The sequence below is a fragment of the Bidens hawaiensis genome, unplaced genomic scaffold (genome assembly GCF_021521415.1).
Source record: "Bidens hawaiensis isolate Kalapana, Puna unplaced genomic scaffold, B.hawaiensis_p1.1 tig00011901_1, whole genome shotgun sequence".
In the NCBI taxonomy this organism is placed as follows: domain Eukaryota; kingdom Viridiplantae; phylum Streptophyta; class Magnoliopsida; order Asterales; family Asteraceae; genus Bidens; species Bidens hawaiensis.
Genome location: NW_027491954.1, coordinates 281,355 through 301,743, shown reverse-complemented (window position 1 = coordinate 301,743; position 20,389 = coordinate 281,355). Strand labels below are relative to the sequence as shown.

General features: G+C 37.7%; 2 protein-coding genes across 2 annotated transcripts; one reads left to right on the top strand and one right to left on the bottom strand.

The window, feature by feature from the left end:
- The first annotated feature begins 1,799 nt into the window (after nt 1–1,799).
- LOC143539528 (T-complex protein 1 subunit gamma) lies at nt 1,800–6,903 on the top strand. The gene is made up of 13 exons (XM_077032820.1): nt 1,800–1,872; nt 2,836–2,897; nt 3,044–3,116; nt 3,199–3,266; nt 3,414–3,483; nt 3,591–3,659; nt 3,745–3,816; nt 4,072–4,145; nt 4,667–5,329; nt 6,033–6,158; nt 6,267–6,371; nt 6,501–6,575; nt 6,663–6,903. The coding sequence occupies exons 1-13, from the start codon at nt 1,848–1,850 to the stop codon at nt 6,849–6,851; spliced, it is 1,671 nt and encodes a 556-aa protein (XP_076888935.1). The 5' UTR covers nt 1,800–1,847; the 3' UTR covers nt 6,852–6,903.
- An 8,967-nt stretch (nt 6,904–15,870) lies between these two features.
- On the bottom strand, nt 15,871–16,346 carry LOC143539527 (small ribosomal subunit protein eS17-like). Its single transcript, XM_077032819.1, has one exon. The coding sequence runs from the start codon at nt 16,312–16,314 to the stop codon at nt 15,871–15,873; it is 444 nt and encodes a 147-aa protein (XP_076888934.1). The 5' UTR covers nt 16,315–16,346.
- Nucleotides 16,347–20,389: the final 4,043 nt, after the last annotated feature.

Sequence of the window (20,389 nt, the reverse complement as noted above, 5' to 3'; positions counted from 1 at the left end):
GTTTGATGTGTATTTCTGCTCAACAAAACTTGTGGTTGACTGTAGTCCTGCTACCGTTGCATAAATAAAATGACAAATATGACATTCAAGGGTTATCAGTATCATGTTACTAAATTAAATTACCATTGAAGGTGTTTCTGTGTAGCCAAAACATGGTTTCGCCAAAGATTTGGCCTTCAGAAAAGTTTGATAAGCATAATGCTAAGAAGCAAAACTACAAGTATGAAATTAATGTTCTTCTTGAATCCATGAAGGTGTTTCATCTTTAATAATTTTTAGAGAATTATGTATCTTTAACAGATGAATCAAAGATTCATCACCATCTTCCCTACTTCCATATAACTATAACTAACGGGGTGGTTAAGAGTATTCACATTAGAGCCTTTGTATCCATGTTTTTTTTATATAAGAGGAAAAGGTAGAGAAACCAACTAAAACACCATTATATTGTATTCTTTGTGGTAGAGAAAATTTTATGAAAAACTGAAGTATACATCATTTTCAACTCTGTAATTTTTGTGAGTGTATAAAAAAATAAAATAAGTGTTTGTAAGTAAGATTCATATAGAGATAGAGGGTAGAATGTGAGATTTTGGAAAAATAAATTACAGAGATATAGATGAACGCTCCGATGTGAATGCTCTAATATGTAAGTTACTTGTGCTTGATTTTTAGTTTTCCTTTTCTTTTCTTTATGTAACAGAATGGCAGCTGATTAACTAACTAGCTACACCAAAAAGGCCCGACTTCTCTTGTATCCTTAAACTCCACCAAGAAATGACGACTACTTTACTGATCATCGTCTGGGCCCACATGATGGGGGACCAATGATACGTCTTCCTTATAGAGCTCGAATATATGGAATACATTAGCCTGAAGATGAACAATCTATCAAATCCTACAAGAGAAGAGAACGCTTTCAGCCTCGTTAGGGCATGGAGTGTTATCCCATAACCAAGCTCGAGCATGACAATAAGTGTGTCGATAATGAGTAACTAATGAGTTGTATTTATAATATAAGATAAGTCTGTTAAGGTAATTAAATGCCACTACCTTCATACCTTACTTAGCCAAGGTTCTCCTCGTGATGCTGACAAGGTCTAGTTAAGGTGATATAATAATGTTGCAGTATGTCCTTACGTCTTTGTGTGTTGTTGCAACGGTTAGTAGGGAGATATACCCTCATCATTGATACTTGGCTCATTAATAAACGAATGGTTCTTCGACTTTTTTATGATATGTTTTTATTAGCACTTTTAAAATGATACTGTTTTAACATAGTAGGATCAACATATTTGACGATCCTTCACTCTATTGTAATGTTTCCAAGTTATTTTTTAACAAACCTATTCACCTTTAACAAATCCAAGATTGAAAATTTTTATTTAACTTCGGGTGTTTATCTGTTATGATTTTCGATTTAGACCGAAAATTCAAATAACCATTATCTTTTATCAGACTAAATTGGACTAAAACCACAACTGAATTGGGATAAATGATAAAACTTATACTAACTTGTTAACCACTTTAGATCTTTGAAACCGAATCCGAATGAAAAACTGAAACATATAACCTTTTTCGGTTTCAAACGGTTTCGATTTGACTCGGTCCAGTTTTCGATCTAATAAGTTCAAAACCGAATATTTAACACCTTAAAATTTATAATGGGCCCTTTAGCTGGATCAGCAAAAACAAACGGCCCATTAAAATAAGTCCTAAAACAACGCCGCTGACAAGTGCTTCTACCGCTCCTTCTCGTATATTCTCCATTTCCAAAAGCAAAGGAGAAACCCTAGACTGAGCTCCGAAGACTGATCCCTAGCGTTCTTACACTCACCTCTACAAATATGCAGGCGCCGGTTCTCGTTCTCAGTAAGTCCGCCTTCCTCGCACTCAAACACGTGTTTCGAATATCATATGTTCTGATCTCGTGATTTGCTACGGCTAATTAGTGCTTTTGTTAGCTTACACTGATCTTCTGTTGACGCTAGCGTCATATTTTTAAGAGCTTGTAAATTCATTAGGTTTAGCATTTTCAGCGCCGATGTGTAGTGAAGAGATAGTATTGTTTAGGTGATGTTTTTTAACTGGAATTTGAGAGTATACAAGTTTAGTTGTGAAATGTTACTTGTGAGAGTAGGTGCTGACGTGTTGTGTGTGTTTTCGAGATTTGAATCGTGTGGTTTACCTGCGATTCAATGGAATCTGGATTTGATTTGATTTTCTGTTTCAGAAAATATATATGTGTTGGCATTCTTAAGCTAGGTTTTACCGTCTTTCGGATGCAAATTTATGGATTTTTTTAGTGTTTTCATTAGCATCTTACTAGTCTGTGCAGCAATACACGGTTTAATATTTATCTTCTAGTGTTGATTTCAACCTTGTTAGTGGAAAACTGTATATATTGTTGTTCTATGTTACTTATTATTGTAATTGTTAATTTGTATGCTCGATTGAGGCAAATACCTGGAGAATGTTATTTTTTAAAAGGAATCCCGTATGTTACAAATATTTTCTCTATAATATATTGTAATTTTGGATTCGAAGAGTTTCAACTTTGAGCTTTGTGAGGTTTAGATTTTTATCAATCACTGTCTTCATATTCTGTGATTAATCTCACCTAACATGACTTTAATATGAACATATCACTGTTGGAAATGAAAAAGTGATTCAGGAATGGTGAAATAAATTTACATAAGATCACAAGAACATCATTAGAAGCATTTATATTTGAACTCCAGTATACATCATTGAGATACTGAAAATCAAGTGGAAACAGATTAACTGCTTTTTTTTGAAATGACAGCTCATGTGTTTACTATTTGAAATTTGTAGAGGATTCGCTCACTCGTGAATCTGGAACTAAGGTGCATCATGCGAATATCCAGGCTTCTAAGGTACACAAATTCATTTCATTTGTGTTGATTTGTTTTTAGATTTGCATTTTGCTTCTGTTAAACTATTTCACATGCTAAATCACTTCTATCTTTTAACATGTAAGTCCATCATATAACGATGAATTCATTTTTTTTTCTTATTATAGGCCGTGGCTGATATTATTCGCACCACATTGGGTCCAAGGTCCATGTTAAAGATGTTGCTTGATGCTGCAGGAGGTGACTTCTAATATCTTTCAACGTTTGTAATTTGGTTTAATCTATTTCATGTCAACACGGGTTTAAAGCAATTTTTTTATAGGAATTGTGGTCACCAATGACGGAAACGCCATTTTGCGTGAGTTGGATATTGCTCACCCGGCTGCAAAGGTATTTACGTTGCTGGAGTTATTTAGAATATGATTGAATCAAAGCGACCCTTAGTGATTATATCATTTTCATTTGTCATTCACATGTTTTGGTTCTTTTGAGTTTTACGGTGTTTTCTAAATCATGTTTTTGTAAAATAATTTGCAGTCAATGATTGAACTAAGCCGCACACAGGATGAAGAAGTTGGTGATGGAACTACATCAGTCATTGTTCTTGGTATACACAATCAGTTTTTTTCCTCAATTTTTAAACTTGTAACGACTTCGTTTTACATTCTTTTAAATTTACACTTACACCGTGTATTGTTAAATTAAAATTTTTAGCTGGTGAGATGCTTCATGTTGCGGAAGCTTTCATTGACAAGAAATATCATCCTACGGTTATTTGTCGAGGTATGCTTTTCTTGAATCATGATGTTTAAACTATTATCTTGACATTGTCAAATTACAAGATACAAATAAAGAGATATATTTGCAGCTTACAACAAGGCTCTTGAAGATGCCCTTGCTGTGTTGGACAAAATCTCCATGTCTATTGATGTGAATGATCGTAAGCTCCCTCGTTTCTTCTTTTCTTATACTTGCCATTTAGTTGAACTAATGTGGCATTTCTTGAATACTTGCCAGTTAGTTGCACTGATGTGACATTTGATTTGTAAATGGGGCTGTAAATGGTTGCAGCTTTGAATGGGCCACATTTACATATTTACTTACTATATGAACTACATTCATGTTATTAATGACATAATTTTATGATTGAATTAAGCTTTTTCTCGTTCTTTTCTTTGAAATTCTTGCATTACAGGTTCAATGATGCTGGGACTGGTGAAGAGTTGTATTGGCACAAAATTTACAAGTCAATTTGGGGATCTAATTGCAGTGAGTATCTAATAACTTTCCTTTTTTTAGAGTTGTCATAAACTGTTAATTATGCACTATCTTTGCCCGTCTGTGAAGACAACTAAAAAAAATTTCTATCTAAAAGCAATATTTCTTTTTTATTTGTAAATAGCTTTTATTTGCCCAATTTACATTTGCTAATCTCATATTACTTCAATAAGTAAATACAAGGTTCGCTTCAGTCATTTCTGGAACCCTATAGTATTAGATGTTTTTCTATGATTAAAAATATGAATATTGTTTTTAACCCTAGTTTTTTCTATTATGAAAAATGATAATATTTCACTTTTCGTCCTTAAGGTATAAGCTAAGGAAATAACAGAAATCATTCTATATGTTCATAACTTCATATCTTGTGACGGCCTACGTTTTTTCCACTAACAAACGTTAGATTTTGAGGTTAAGTTCAGTCATGTGCCTTGTACACAAGGGCAGTTTTTGTCATCTTACTCACAAATGATCTATTTTTGTTACTAATCATGGTCTTTTTTATGTTCTAGGATTTAGCACTCGATGCAACAACAACAGTTGGTGTTGACCTAGGTCAAGGTATAAGAGAGGTTGACATTAAAAAGTACATCAAGGTTGAAAAAATTCCAGGTGGCCAATTAGAAGACTCCAAAGTTCTCAAAGGTGTCATGTTCAACAAAGATGTTGTGGTCCCGGGAAAAATGAAAAGAAAAATCATAAATCCACGTGTCATTTTACTAGATTGCCCTTTGGAATACAAAAAGGGTGAGAATCAAACAAATGCAGAGTTGCTCAGAGAAGAAGACTGGGCAGTACTCTTGAAAATGGAAGAAGAATACATAGAAAACATTTGTGCACAAATACTTAAGTTCAAGCCTGATTTGGTAATTACAGAAAAAGGTCTTAGTGATTTGGCGTGTCATTATTTTAGTAAAGCGGGAGTTAGTGCAATTAGGAGGTTAAGGAAGACGGATAATAATAGAATTGCTAAGGCGTGTGGAGCGGTTATTGTTAATAGGCCTGATGAACTTCAAGAATCAGATGTTGGAACCGGGGCCGGGCTTTTTGAGGTTAAGAAAATTGGTGACGAGTTTTTTGCGTATATTGTGGATTGTAAAGACCCAAAAGCATGCACGATTCTTCTCCGAGGTGCCAGCAAGGATCTTCTGAATGAAGTTGAGAGGAACCTGCAGGTAGATTTGAAACATTCATTCTCTTATGAGTTCATAGTTTATTATAAATGCTAGTGTTAAATATGATTGATTACACATTTTATGTTCTTTTCCTATAATATTTAGTTTTTTAGAATGGTTTTAAAGATTTTATGCATTGGAAATACAATTAAGGCGACTTGATCTTTTTATTAATGCATGTTAAGTGATATTTTAGAAGTCATCTTGGTTTTTAAACTGCGTGCGATGCGGCTTGTTGAGTGCATTTTTGAGTTAAAGTGAGTTTCTGCATAGGTTACTTGTACCTTGTGTATAGGCTACTTGTACAGGTAATGACTTATTTTGGCTATACATAAGACTTCTTTGGTGATACTATAGTTTTTTGGAATTTATATATTTTAATTTATAGTTTTTTTTTGTGTGTAAAAAAAGTTAACAAGTTAAATAATTATTTATAAATAGTTTTTAGTATTTTTAATAACATAAACCTTGACGTGATGCGTGTGCATCGCACATCAGCTTTTTGGATCAAAATGCGTTGGAGTGGATCACACGTTTTTGATTCAAGAAAGTTACATTATTTCAGTTTTGATCTAAAGGTTTTATGCATAAACTGAATCGACCTGTTCATAACTAAATGAATCAAAATTGTCACTTCTAGCAATGTGTGACGTTATACTATAATTTAAGGACGTCTAGTTAAAAATCTTTCTATTGTTGATAGGATGCAATGTCGGTGGCTAGGAATATTCTAAAGCATCCCAAACTTGTCCCTGGTGGCGGTGCAACTGAGTTGACTGTTTCTGCTACACTGAAGCAGAAGAGCTCATCGATTGAAGGAATTGAAAAGGTTCTGTTTGTAGTTTGTGTTATTCTCTGAAAGCATACATTTTACTTTCTCATGGCGAATAAATTTTGTGAATATTATTGATGTTGATTTCTATATTTATTGAAACAGTGGCCTTATGAAGCTGCAGCTATGGCATTCGAGGCTATACCAAGAACATTGGCACAAAACTGTGGTGTCAATGTTATTAGAACCATGACTGCTCTTCAGGGGAAGGCAAGTCACCTATTTTTCATTCGAAAACATTAGTTTTGCTTTCTTCTCTGTTTGTGAATGTGTGTATGTGTACCGTGCTTGGACTTTTTAGAATTTTGTTGATGAATTTTACATGTTATATGCTTACAGCATGCAAATGGTGAGAATGCCTGGACAGGTATAGATGGGAATACTGGTGAAATTGCTGATATGAAAGAACTAAAGGTACAATACTTAGTCTCATAAGTTTGTTTTCCTAATCACAGTTAACGCATTAATTGACTTGTTACATGTATTATTATATTTTGGTAGATTTGGGATGCTTATAATGTGAAGGCACAAACCTTCAAGACCGCCATTGAAGCTGCTTGTATGCTTCTAAGAATAGATGATATTGTTAGCGGAATAAAGAAGAGGCAAGCTCCTGGAAGTAGCCAACCATCAAAACCCACTATTGAGACCGAAGGGGATGCTGACAATGAGCAGATGATTCCCGAGTGAAGAAAAATGCTAAACAACTATTCTATATGTTTGGTTCAGTCACGATTTCTTATGTGTTTTGTTATTGGTAAGGAGAACTAGGCTAAACTGTTTGGTTAACTGAAATTTTGGTTTGTTTTTGAGTGCGCTTAGCTTTTGTTTCTGTTGTCATATGACCCACTTTGATTACCTGTATTTGCTATTCATTTTTGTTGACATTGTACCGTAGTTAGCTGCTGTCCTTTTGAATCATGGTATTTTTGTTCATTTTGTATTACAAGATTAGATTGTTTTGGTTGTTTGTCATCCACTTGTTAAGGTGTTTGCATGTCTGATACTAATCAGTCTGAGTGATTATTGTATAATTTGTCTTCTAATTGTGAAATTTAAAAGGCATAGTTATGCCCAAACAATCTCTTATCTCTTGTTCCTTATTTATTCAGAAATACTAATCACCCATGGCATTTCCTAAGCATTTCTTGTCTTGTCTTAACTTTATGTGTCTGCACATCCACCTAAACATTTCATCTCTGCTACCTTCATTTTGCTTGCTAAACATTTCATCTCTGCTACACATTTTGCTTGCTTGTGTCTTCGTGATGGTCCAATAGTCTGTACCATGTAACATAGCCTGTCAAATTGCAGCTTGCTTGTGTCTTCGTTTAGTCTGTACCATGTAACATAGCCTGTCAAATTGCAACGCTGTAAATTTCCTCTTTAGTTTAGCTCAGAAACTCGTCACACAACACCCTTTAAGCAGCCCTCCACCTACACCAACCCGCATGAAGCTGATGTATACCTCTTATCGCTGATGTATACCTCTAATCACTCTGAAGAAACGATCCTAGTTACTTAAAGTTGGTTGTTCGCAGAGCCACATGCTCCTCAACGGTGATTTGGATATCCTCCTCGTCGGTAGCATCATTGAAGTCACAATAAGGATCCTCCGCCTTGTAAAGATAATCTTGGATCATTTCTCTTTAAAGCAGCTTGCCATTCTTCTAGTCTCACACTCAGCCATTATCTACTCTTTGCAACCAACACAATATCATCCACAAAAAGCGCACACCACGAGACTCTGTCTCCTGGATCGACATCGATAGCTTGGTGTAGGCCTACCTCTATAGGGAAGAAGTCAGTATATCCAGCTGGCACGAACGCTTGTTATCGTCCCACATACATATTCGTAGTTACTTTTTAGGGACCCCTCTATACCATAAACAATCCCAGATCTATCTACGTAGCATAGTGTTATATGTCCTTTCTAGTTCAATGAATACCATATGAATGCTTCCTTTCCTTATTTCCTATACTTTTCCATCAATCTTCTCACTTCTGTGGTCGACCGTTCTGACATGAAACCAAATTGGTTCCCCTAACCTGGGTTTCCCTCCTAAGTATGGTCTCGTTTACTCTCTCCCATAATTTCATAGTATGACTTAGCAGCTAGAACCCCCCCCCCCCCCACTCTAATTCCCGCAACATTGTCCGTCTCCATATTTTATATAAAAAGAAACCACGACACCACTCCACTGGTCTAGCAATTTTACCTGTTTTGAAAATCGGAGTGAACATAGTTAACCGTTGAACTCTTCCACATCCAAGAAACCGCATGCCAATGGTTATGTTTACCACAAATCATCATGTACCAATCACTCTCAAACGCAAACCTTAAAATGAAAATAAATAAATAAATAAATAAAAGTAGCGTAAATATCCCCTATTTTCGTCTTAAACTAAAATTATATTTGAAAATCGTTCGCTCGTCAAATTACTACACATCTGCGTTCACTATTTTCTTGATACACAAAATTGCTGCACAACAGTTCTAAATTTGATATTTTCTGATAATTGAGTATAAGGAAAATTCCCATAATGTCCATTTACAAAAGATGGATTACAACTTTGTCTCTCCTTCTCAGTCAATACCTCAAATGTCCATTCCTAAACGGTTAGACCGAGTAGAAAAACAAATCACGCGAGTTAATTTTTGGGCCATTCACAACCATTCACGTGGCACTAATTTAGACGGTAAGAGCATTTTAGGAGTTGAAAATTAGTCAGGACGAGTATTCTATTAAACAAAATGTAAGGGGCGAGTTTTTCGAATAACAATTTTGCCAGGACGAGTAGATTGTCAAAAAGTTTAGTTTTTTGAATATTATATTTTTAGAATTAATTTTACTCATAATTAGTTTTTCATTCATAACTTTTAAAATATAAAGTTTTCAAAAAACTTTGAATATACCGTTGAGACATGTTTTTTTTATCTACGTCATGACATAAATTTCATTCAAAACCAAGTGGGTCAAAAAAACTTCAATATAAATTTGACCGGTTTGGTTTTGAATAAAATTTATGTCGGCACATAGATAAAAAAAACACGCCTCAACGGTATATTCGGAATTTTGTAAAATTTTATATTTTAAAAGTTATAAAAATAAAATTAATTATAATAATATAATATTCCAAAAACTAAACTTTTTGACACTTTACTCATTCCAGCAAAAATGTTATTCAAAAAACTCGTCCCGGCTAATTTCTTATCCTAAAATAGTCGACCTGACAAATTTTGTAAAAAAACTCGTTGACTCTAACAATCTAGTTGGTCCGATAAGATTGTGATGAAACATTTTGGGAACATGTTGTAACTTGGAGACAAACCTCGAAACTCTCTTCGTAAAATGGACATTCTTGAAATTTTCCCTTTTGAGTATATCACTTGGCATAACACATTTGGTTCTCCCTTTTGTACTTATTACCTGTTGCATTTCAACCCAATTTATCAGTTGGCGTTTCGAAAACAAATTTGTTAATCAAAGCAATTGTCGATTATCATTTAGAGTTCTTGATGGATGATCATGCAGATGCTGATATTTATTTAACCCTTAAAAAGAGAAATAAGTGCTTACAGATTGTTAACTCAAGATTTAATTACAAGAAATTCTCATTTAGTTCTTCAGCGTTTTTCTTTTCTTTTTCTGAAAGCCACAATTATTTCAAACGACATGTTCAAACAATACATCTCCCAATTACCATAGTTATCAATAGCGCCAGGCACACTCAAGGTGCATAGGTTTTGTATAGAACCTAGGCGCAAAGCGTAAAAAAACGAGGGCCTAAGATAAAAAGAGCGCACTTAAATAAAAAAAATTATAATTATGTTACGTATTAAAAAATAATACTATTATTCAGATATAAAAAGCAAAAGCTATTATGTAATAAGCATAAAAATAAAAATTAAACAATAAGTTTAAAATTTTAAAATATAGCTAAAACATTCATAAAAACTTCAAATATTATTTCAAAAGTCCAATAACAAATGGTTTTAACACTAAAAATTTATTTGAATTAGCCTCTCATTTATAAAAATAGAAATCTTAAGTTATCTGTTGATTTGAAAAGTCAAGCACACTACATAACTACAATAATACTTTAAAATATAAAAAACATAAACTTGTTGTAGCTTTAAACCACCCACATACAAAAACGAGAAGATAAAAAAGACACTCATTCTCTTCCCTTCGGCCCTTCAGGTAACTATCCTCCATTTTAGGCCGGAATTTCCAAGTTTTGGCGTCAGAATTTTCAGTTTTAAGCCAGGATATTGCCGGTAAAGCGCCTTGACTGCCACCAAGCGCTTTACCTGCGCCACACCTTGAATTAGCGCCTAGTGGGCTTTTAATAACTATGCCAATTTATTTGTTACATCTGTTGCTAGACTCGATTCTGGGTGGATTTATGATTTAATGCTAAAGTTTTTTTTTTTTGAGATTTGAGAAAGTTTAAAAGTTGGTAATATGTGAAGAGCAAACATGTTTTCACAGGTGATACTTCAGCTGTGACATATATTTTATTTATTGAACGCCTGTAAAAGTCACAACAGTAAGCTGCTTTCACTTGTTTCAAACACATTAAAGTCAAAACAATACGCTTTAAATAAATCTAGAACCACATTGATTTAAATAATGGTTTTGCTTATCAGTTGTTTGGAGGCGCCCATCCATAACGACATGGTGTTGTTCCGCGACGGCGCCCACGCGTGTGGCGCAGTGTTCTTTTGTGACGTGATTGCATAGTGGTGATCCGCAAGTATGATGGCGGTGTGTTGTTTTGCTGAGTTGTCCACCCTTCATTGGCAGCTGTCAACATCAGCACATTCTTTATTCCTTAAACGATACCTTCTGGAAGGTTGTCTGATGAGTGGAGAGTGACTCATTTGTTGATTTGGATTAGACTATTGTCTCGTCTGATGAGTACAATCATGGTTGTCCTTATCCTGATTGGATTAGACTATTCTCATTTGTTGTGTCGCTTACGCGCAGCCTGCGTAAGGTCTTCTCTTTATTTTCACGCGCAGATGTGATATGCGTGAGCATGCGTGATGCGTGAGCATATGTGATGCGCGAGCATATGTAATTTGCGTGAGCATATGTGATGCGCGGGCATATGTGATATGCGTGAGCATATGCGATATGCGCCACGCGCATAGGTTTTGACTTTGTGTCCATGACATCCTGATTTTAAGCCTGGTCTATCTTGTGGGTTGACCCGCCCCGCTCGATGTTAAGGCGGGTGCATACCCCTTCGAGCCCCCCCAGTCTAATGTGTGTCTTGTCTCGCGCGAGCGAGGTAAGATAGATATTAGACTTAATAGTTTGCTTTTTCAATAGGGCTTGTTAAAACGAATCGTCAATGCACGTGGTTGGTTGGTGTTGGATCGCGGTGGTGCGGTGCTCGGCGCCAGCGCGCATGTGTGATGGCGCGCTGCTGCTTCATAGCGGTGGCACTCATGCATGGTGGGATGCACCATGGCGGCCAGATGGTTATCCGCGGTGGCGTGTACGCGTGGTGGCGCAATGACCTTACGCGGTGGCGAGGTTCACTTGTCGTGGCGCGAATGACTGTTGACGGAATGTTAATCCGCGACTGTGCGCATGTATGGTGGCGGAGTATTGACCCGTGACGGCGCATCGTGATCCGCGGCGACGCGCTGCTGCTTCATGGCGATGTACTGAACCGCGGTGGCGCATGCGTGGTGGCGATGTATTGAATCGCGGTGGCGCATGCGTGATGGCGGTGTATCGAACCATGGTGGCGCATGCGTGATGGCGGTGTATCGAACCATGGTGGCGCATGCGTGATGGCGGTGTATCGAACCATGGTGGCGCATGCGTGATGGCGGTATATCGAACCGCGGTGGCGCATGCGTGATGGCGGTGTATCGAACCGCGATGGCGCATGCGTGATAGCGGTATATCGAATCGCGGTGGCGCATGCGTGATGGCGGTGTATCGAACCGCGATGGCGCATGCGTGATGGCGCGCGCGTGTGCTTGTTGAATATAAGGTATGCTTACACATTGAAATTTGAACAAGGTTGTAAGGAAATTATTTTTACTTACTCCTTAACAGTTGTCATATTTCAAGTTATTTTGCGATATTTTGAATATGCTGACACGTGCCTTGGCATTTCATTATTCCTCTTTTGCGCGACGTTATCGTGCATTTATTATAGGGAATTATGAATGAGTTTTTTAGCCTTTACGTGTCAGTATGTGTTACTCTGCCTATATCCATTATAATCCCATGCGCGGCCCCGACCTGAAACCTTAACAACTATGCTTTGGCATGTGCTTTGCCTTAGTTGTGCTTAGGTATTTTATGGTCCAGCTGCGCAATGCGTAGGATGGATGCTATGAGTAATTTGAGCTAAGGCTCATATTATTGGGCTAAGGCCCTGACGTTTTAGAGTTAAAACTCGTTAACGCATCTGAGCTTGAAGCTCGCGCATGTATGTTTTACTTCGTTTTATTTTTAGTTTGATGTCAATACAACGTTGTCATATTGCTCAAAATTAATAAAGGGAAGTGTGAAACATGTATGGAAAATCAAAATCAAGCTCGCACATGCATGGCGGCGGAGTCGTGACTCGCGGGCGCGTATGCATGCCGATAGTTGAGCGCGCATGCATGGCGGGAGTTGAGTGCACATGCATGGCGTTGGAATCTTTCATAGGTGGTGGAATGTTGATCCGCTGGCGCATGCATGGCAGCGGAATCTTGATCCTTGGTAATGCGCATGCATGGCGGCGGAGTGGTGACTCGTGGGCGCACATGCATGGTGGCGAAGTCTTGATCTTCGGCACTGCGCATGCATGGAAGCGGAGACTTGATCTTCGGTGGCGCGCATGCATGGTAGCAGAATCTTGATCCTCAACATTGCCCTTGCATGGTGGCGGAGTGGTGACTCGCGGGCGCGCATGCATGGCGGTGAAGTCTTCTGCGCAAAAGCAAAGGCCTGGAGTCGTCTTCCGACCCGCATGTTGGTTTCCGCGGGAGCGCATGCATGGCTGCTGAGTGAGGATCCGCGGGCGCGCGTGCATGGCGGCGAAAGTCTTGTAATTTTTGGATTTACAATTTGAGAGTTGGATCTGTAATTTTAAACCTAAAATCCAGGCCTGTAAACCAGATCTAGATAGATCTAGATCTGTAAACCAGATCTAGATAGATCTGAAGCTCGGAGTGGAGAGAATTTAAAACCATCACAGATCCGGAGGCTTGATCATCCGAATCAGGCAGTTTCTTTTTTGGATCTACAAATCTTTTTCAGCTTCATTTTTGCACAGATCTGGAAGCATCTTTTAGATCTATGGATCTTTTTGAGCTTTATTTTTGCACAGATCTGGAAGCATCTTTTAGATCTATGGATCTTTTTGAGCTTTAATAGAACAAATCTTGAAGCCTCTTTCTGTAAACTTCCAGATCTGGGTTTTTCTTGGGAGAGATCTGAGAACCGAGACGAAAATCGAAGGGTAGTTCGTTGCTGTCCCACGGATGGCGCCAATGTAGAAACATGAAATGAATCTGACCTGATCCATGACGATGTTCCCGGGTCTTCGAGATGAACGAACCACGACTCGATCTTCTTCTCCGGTAGCTTAAGATCTGCAATGGCCTTTCGGGGGTGTGGAGGCGACTGCTAAGAAATCTCGAGGATCTCTTGTTTACAGACACAAAAATGGTTATGGTGGTGGCTCTTACTGAGAATGACCAACCCTTAATAAGGAGGTGGAGACCTCCTTATATAGGGAGCCTCATGGCCACCATCATGGTACCCTAATGGGCCTAGCCCAGCTAGGGTTACCTCCACAAAACCCCCTCAGCCCAATAACATTGTATTAGTCCATATAATAAAATAAGCCAAACATAATAAATTTAGGGTCGTAAAACCGGGTTTAGTACCATACCCCTACAGACAACAATCCCTAAACTAGGATGCTCTCTGGGACCCTTTTACACACTACAAACACAAACATCTGAAACCTGGTAAAAAAATCCATGAAGCACTGGCAAGTAACAACATTAAAACCCGATTTTACGTGCTGAAGACCCATAAGATCTCTCACGCAAAACCCATCTCACATTCAAAAGCCAGAAAATGAACCATCAATCCACTATCCAACACACCTGAACCCCCTCTACTATGTAACATCAATCCATTAGCCATAACCAATAAATGAAACAATCTACTCATGGGTTCAAAGACTAAAAAAAATCGCAGGATGAAATGCCTACAAACTAACCTATAAAAAACCAAATTTTAGATAATATAAAAAAACCAACTTTAAAACGTTATTAAAAACAACCATTGTATGTTTGTGGTTTAAACCATAGTTATCAAATGCGTTAGGCGCATTCAGGGCGCATAGGGCCTAGGCACAAGGCACAAAAAAAAGTGAGGGCCTGAGAAAAAATAAGCGCGCTTAAATAAACATTTAAAATATATTATGTATATGAAAAATAATACTATTCTTTAAATAACATAAACAAAAGCTATTATATAACATATATCATCTAATTAGAACCAAAAGTTCTAAAATAGTCAAGATTTGAATGTGATCCCAAAACTTGAATAACAAAACGTATCAATATAATGCATTTGCCTTCTCCTAGATCTAAGTTTCAATAGCAACCCTTGCGTTTCTTTTGCTCGGCTTTTATGTTCTCATGTTTTTGGCATAGACAATGTCAAAGCGCCTAGGAACTAGAAGCGCATTTATTGAGATGGGCCTAGCCGCAAGAAGCGAGGGCTTTTAATAACTATGGTTTAAACTATTAAAATCAAACAACTAAGCATAACTACCACATTAACTATTCAACTTTGCAAACCAACAAAGATCACATAGCTACCAAATTGCCACCAACAAAATGCAAAAAAAAAGCTAACTATTCCAAAACCATATGTTGTAATCAACTTCTTGTAAGCATGACAACTTGCTAGTTGTTACCATAAAACTATCTTGCACTTGACAAGTTAGTTTACCTTACTTAGTTAGCAGAAAACAAACATAATTTTCCAAAATAACAATCTTAGCATAAAATAAAAACCTACGCAGTCAATCTCAGTGGTATATCGGTGGTATCTTAGTTATCTGTCTTCATGTGAAATATCGATTAAACTATCAGTCAAAATACGGTACCGATAATATCGGCGATATTGACTGATATTTCACCGATATATCACTGATATTCCCGGTATCAACATTTTAAGTCTTAATTTTCAACTTTTTAGTAATGTTGGTGTTTCGAGTATTAATCAGTTCCAACTTGCTACAATTGTTAGTGTTGCAAAAGGTTGATTTGTTAATAGGAGGAGAATATGCTGAATTGTTAGTGTTAAAGTGCTATATATAAATTCTGCACGATATTAAAATTACCGATATCTCACCACGATAACCGATATCTCAAATATCGGTCCTCGGTCGATATCCGATATTTTTCGGCATTAACCACTTAGATAAAAACTCAACCAAAACGCATTACCATAGCATAAAATAATAATAAAAACATTTAATGTCAAAGCTTAATCCAACTCAAAACACATAAATCATAACAAGTTCAACCAAAACCCTAATTCAAAATCCAAATAACATAAAACATTAAAAAAAAACATCACCATTATTATTATTATTATTATTATTATTATTATTATTATTATTATTATTATTATTATTATTATTATTATTATTATTATTATCCTCAGTACCTCCTTCCACCAGCAAACCCACCACGACCACCACCATACCCACCGGGAATGGTAGCAGCCACCAACGGCGTATCTTCCTTCAACACAATCCCAGGCAGGTCACTCATCCCCAACGACGCCAGCAAGTCAATAGTCTCCTTATCCACCTCAATCCTATCCACCTTAATGGCCGACTCATCCGGCACAAAGTCCATACGCCGCTCACGCTCCTCCTCCTGCAGCTTGAGCGAGATGCCTCTCACCGGGCCTTTCTGGATCCGCTTCATCAGGTGAGTCGAGAACCCGACGATCTTGTTACGTAGCCGCTTTGACGGAATGATGGCCACTTCTTCGAGGATTTTTTTGTTGGTGTGGAAGTCGAGGGTCATTTTGGAGTAGTAGCGTTCGATTACCTGGCGGGAGGATTTCTTCACGGTTTTGGTGCGGACGCGACCCATGGCGGCTTACGGCGGCGGTGTGCTTTTGATTCTGCTTTGATCCGGTGGTGATGAAGACGATAGGAAGTTAGGGTTTGTGGTAGTTGGTTTATAATGGTTTGAGAATTGGGCTGAAGCTTGCGAAATGATAAGAATAATATTTAAGTCTGGCCCATTGTGAGACCCGGCCCAATTAATTTAGTTAGTTCATTTAAAAATGGCGAAAGGGAATTTACTTATTTACATATCTAGAACTAGGATAGAGCCCGTATAATACACAGGTGGTTAAAAAATTAAGTAGTGAGTTCGATTCCCATCAATAACATATTTTTCATCCTAGTTGAGTTGGTAAGCCACAAGCGTTTTAAAAGTAAGCGTTTTAAAAATGAAAACTTCTACACTTGGTAGCCTATGAGGAAGGTCCAATTGAATGTCATGTGAAAACATTGTGTGCTTTAATAATATAGGTAGATACGTGTCCAGTTGATTTTGAAGTTAGCTAGGTAACAAAACCTATCATGATGTGGTGACGCAACGACACAAATTTGTTCGGTAGTGGCGGACCTTGTTAAGAACTAGGGGATAGCGTCCTGTATCCCTTAACTTCTTTGTCAGCAACTATACCGGTGGACTCTATTACAACTAAGTAAGTCCGGATAAAAGTGTAGCGTATGTGGCTCATTCGCTAGACTATGGCCATTCGATAATATGTTAGATAATGGCAAGTCATTCGATAGCCTAGGAGCATATACGCTAAGAGTGTAGCGTATGTGGCTCATTCGTCAAGTTAAGAACCCATTTGCTAAGGACTTTAGCGAATGGGAAGCCTCATTCGTTAGGTGTGTCTAACAAATGAGGAGGGTGCCTATAAATAGGCTTTCCCTAGAGAGTGTGCTAAGGATTTGTGCTTTTTTATTCCCTAAAGTAACATTACCATGCCGAATTCTCTCTAGACTTATAGACTGCCTTCGAGGTGCACATCAAGGCGGATCGCTAAATGTATGCATCCTTAATGTTATCAATAAAGTAATCTTTCGGTTCGATTGTCATTCCATATTAATTTTACGTCTCGTTGATCGTTGATGTATCCAATTGCGACCAGACCTTGGCTCAAATAACGTATTTACAATCGTACTATATGCAAGACATTTACCAAAGACTTCGTGAAACAATAAATATCATCAAACAAACCTAAGCAAACGCACACATTGAATGAATAACATCAAACTGTTTACTAAACCATAGCACTAAAAACAAGAGCATAATCCAAATGAACGTCAAACGTCAACAAAAATTCATCATAAAGACTAGATAGTCTATAATGTTTAGCCTAACACTATTGTAGCAAAACATAAAATAATCCACAATCAGAAATCATGGTGACATAGTAAAATAAACGGAATTAAATAAATCAGGATGATATGACCCGTAATATCTTCAATCCCACACATTCAGCTCTTCAAACCTTGATTCCTAGCCTCCAAGAACTCCAAAATATGCAATCATTGCTTCAATATTCTTCCTTGGTAGCTCTCAAGCCGTGTAAGGTTTTGATAAGTATGTTTATATGGGAGTTTTTAAACCTCAAAACCCCTGCAAACATCAAAACTTTATGGAATATGGGTACAAGGTCATGTCACTGTGCAAAACTTCAATGCAGATCACCATACCCACGCCGCATCGCGCAACGGGGCTTTCATTTCTGACCTCGTGGCGCGTCCAGCCTATGTTGTCTCGTTTTTCGTCTGGGTTCAATGCTGGTTCTCTTCTTGTTCGTTCCCGTTCAATGTGTTAGCTCGTTTAGCTTCGTTTCTTGATCTTTTCAACATCTTTTAAATATCGGGACCTACAAACACAAATATGTTAGTAGTATACAAATTTTGATAGAATTGAACCAAAAGTAATCAAATACAATACAAACTCTATAGGGGAAACATATGTATTTTGCCTTATATCAAATCTCCTCACACTTACTCTTTTTTTGTCACTGAAAAGTCTTATGCAATGGAATCGTAATCGGAAAGCTGATCTTAAAAACATATAGTTTATCTTAAAGCTCAGATAAATGCAAAAAAATTGCGATTGCCGAGATTTTTGTCCATTTAAACCCAGCTACCAGCCTAACAAGACCCAAGCACATTGAGCATTTAAGTTCAGATAGTATCAAAAACCTATGGGCCTCACACCTTTAGAGTTACAGATCCACTTACCCCATCTCTAGCATAATAAAGACAACTTAAAGCCGGGTTGAAGCAGACTGGTTCAACCTATCACCATAAGCTAAGAATCCTTTAATGGTAAGAAGAAACTCACTTAGGTGGAATTATGGATGATAGGTCAAGTGAGGTTATACGAGCATTACCTAAACCTAAAACTATATTATCGAATTTCGGCCCATGAATTGTTTCACCCGAGCTACTACCCGGTATATGATGGTCCTAGGCTTCCACCCTTAGTATTTCCTAAAAATATTTATTAACTAAAAACCTCGAACCCCAATAGTGTATCCTCAAAGTTACCATACCCAAGGTAACGCGTAAGCTCTTAGTCCCATCTATTATGTATCTTTTGGCCTCCTTTTCTAATGTATTTTTTTAACTAAACCTTAGTGAATGCTTCTTTGGCATTTTCATAACTTTCTCATTCATTTTCAATATACTTGCACTTTTCTGACGTTTGTCCACTCAAATTTTTTTGTGCTCTTAGACATCTTTTACTCTAAATATATAACCAAATTCTAAGCCTTCATAAAATTGGACATTGTGAGGCGCCACCACTCTATATTTATTTTAATAAAACAGAGTGGTATGCTAATATTAAAGTGCATATAATTTTCACCACATCAGGGTAGTCTGATTAAGGTAATACTCCCTATGCCTTATCAAATTTCAGTTTCACTATCCCCCTTTAGGACGGGAACCCACAAAATATATGATTAATGAGGTTGATTAAGAATATGCAATGTGAAATCTTTCAAAACTAGTTATCAAAACCGCTGGTGCAGGTACTTCTGGTACTGCTGCACAGCGGGAGGTTGAGGAGGAAGATGAAGAGTTTGAAAATGATGAATATGATGATTCCAAAGATGCTTTTGGTGGTGGTGATGATGATGTGGACGATAATGTCCGTGATTTGTATGATGATGATAGTGATGGTAATAATGATGGCGGTGATGGGAATGCTGGCGGTGGTAATACTGGTGGTGCAAAGACCCCTCAGAATGTTGAAATGCCTCTTGCATATCCCGAGACTGAACAACATCTCAAAGAAAGTCAAGATAAGGAAGCAAGGGTTGCTGAACAATTCAAGGATCTTGAAGACACCGTGACTCCTGATCCTGTTTCTCCCATGGCTGCTAGTGAAGTTGTTTCTTCAGCTGATCCAGTGACAGTTAGTATTGGTTTCACTTAGGCTATTACTAGCCCTGAGGTTTCAAGAACTGCAGAACCCGTTCCCACTCCTCTAGCTAAAAAACATAAACTCATTGCAATATATAATTGAAGAAGCGTGGATCGACTTACTTGTATACGATCAACGTTCCTCGGGTACGAGTGTGCTATATCACCGATGGTTTTCCGAGATACGAGTTCTTCCACCAACAAAACGAACAGCACCGTGAGCTTACCCCTCTAAAAGGGACAGAGGGGTCCTCTTTGGGGTAACCCTCCGGTGTGAGAATCAGATATTGTAAGAGAGGATAATCAGGATGTGAAAATGAGTAAAGGACTTAGAATATATTTTCTTGCCTCCTTCCCACTGTTGAGGTGGTGTGGTATTTATAGTATTAGGGTTTCCAATGATTGAGCTCAGACCCAATTAGGGCCTTTTTGGCCTCCTCCTATTGCTTCGCGCCACGTGTACTTAGGACACCTGGTGCTTTTTCATTGATTATTCTCTGACCAAGGTATTTCACCTGACCCATGTGCCATCACGTGGTGGCACATGGACTTTGCTGAGTTGTCCACCCTTCATTGGTAGCTGTCAACATCAGCACATTCTTTATTCCTTAAAAGATACCTTCTGGAAGGTTGCCTGATGAGTACAATCATGGTTGTCCTTATCCTGATTTGGATTAGACTATTGTCTCATTTGTTGT